The sequence below is a fragment of the Channa argus genome, chromosome 15, assembly GCF_033026475.1.
Source record: "Channa argus isolate prfri chromosome 15, Channa argus male v1.0, whole genome shotgun sequence".
Lineage (NCBI taxonomy): Eukaryota > Metazoa > Chordata > Actinopteri > Anabantiformes > Channidae > Channa > Channa argus.
The window spans coordinates 17148429-17149775 of NC_090211.1; the positions used below are offsets into that span (position 1 = coordinate 17148429).

At 37.9% G+C, this 1347-nt stretch overlaps 1 gene segment (V, D, J or C); it reads right to left on the minus strand.

The window, feature by feature from the left end:
- Positions 1-250: 250 nt before the first annotated feature.
- Positions 251-676, minus strand: LOC137100563 (immunoglobulin heavy variable 4-38-2-like). The segment is given in 2 exon segments: positions 251-552; positions 634-676. Coding segments are annotated over 2 exon segments (345 nt in total).
- Between the last annotated feature and the right edge of the window lie 671 nt (positions 677-1347).

Below are 1347 nucleotides of genomic sequence, written 5' to 3' on the forward strand. Positions count from 1 at the left end.
GATAAACCTACATTTTTCTTTCACATGGTAACACATACACTGTCATTTTTATTTTATATTTCTATAATTTATTACCTTGTTACTGATTTAGCAATTTATGTAACTTCATTTTTTATTTTAAAAACGCGCTTTGCTGTAACTGAGAACTGCTCCTAAAATCGCTCATGGTCTGAGGCTCCTGCTCTGGTGGCTTCATGTAACAAGTGTTCACACACTGAGGGGTTTTTGTTCAGCTCTACTGATTGTTGTGTTACTGTGAGTCTCTGGCACAGTAATACACAGCAGAGTCTTCAGGCTGCACATTCTGTCCATTTAGAGTCACTGTCTTACTGGAAGTTTCTAATTCAATGCTGAACTTGTTCTTTAGTGAATCTTTGTAGTAAGAGCCTCCAGTATCCTTCATCCCAATCCACTCCAGTCCTTTTCCTGCAGGTTGTCTGATCCAAGCTGTCCAGTAGCCAAAAGAATAAGAGACCTGGCAGGTGATGGACAGACGTTGACCTGGCTGCACAGTCACAGATTCTGGCTGTGTCAACTGTTCACACTTCACACCTGTTAGAAGTTCACAGAAAAATAAGACAAAATATCTACTGCAAAATAACTTTTGACTATTCTAAATACAGAGAGACTCACATGAAGCAGCTGCCAACAGCAGCAGCACAGCAACAGGAAACATGTTTAATGGTGAAACTGATGTGCAGTGAACTCCTCTGACTGTGTGCTGTGAAATTTCTATAGCTGAGGAACAAGGCAGCTCACTGAGTTTGCATAGAATAAACCACCAGTGTTTGTCTCATTTGTGTTTCAAAATTATATTTTAATTTCATTACTTACTCAGCTGTAACATTTTAAAATTCCCAGTATTAAAAAATTGGGGAAAATGTCTAAAACGTAAATAAAAACAACTCAATGATTTGCAAATCTCATCAAACCATGTTTTATTCACAATAGAACATAAACAATATATCAGATGTTGAAACTGAGATATATTTACATTTCATGGAAAACATTAGCTCATTTTGAATTTAATGGCAACATCACATCTCAAAAACAGGTGGAACACGGTGATGTTTACATCTTCTTTTAACAACTGTCTGTAAACGTCTGGGAAGTGAGGAAACCGGTTGCTGGAGTTTTAGGAGACGAATGTTGCCCCATTCTTGTCTTATGCAGAATTCTAGCTGCTCAACAGTCCTGAGCCTTTGTTGCTGGACTTTTTGTTTTATGATGTGCAAATGTTGTTTATTGGTGAAAGGACTGGACTACAGGCAGGACATCTGATTGTGTCACTGTGACTTTTTTATGGTGATTGTGTCTAAGGTATAATAGAAACACTTCTCAGGGAGC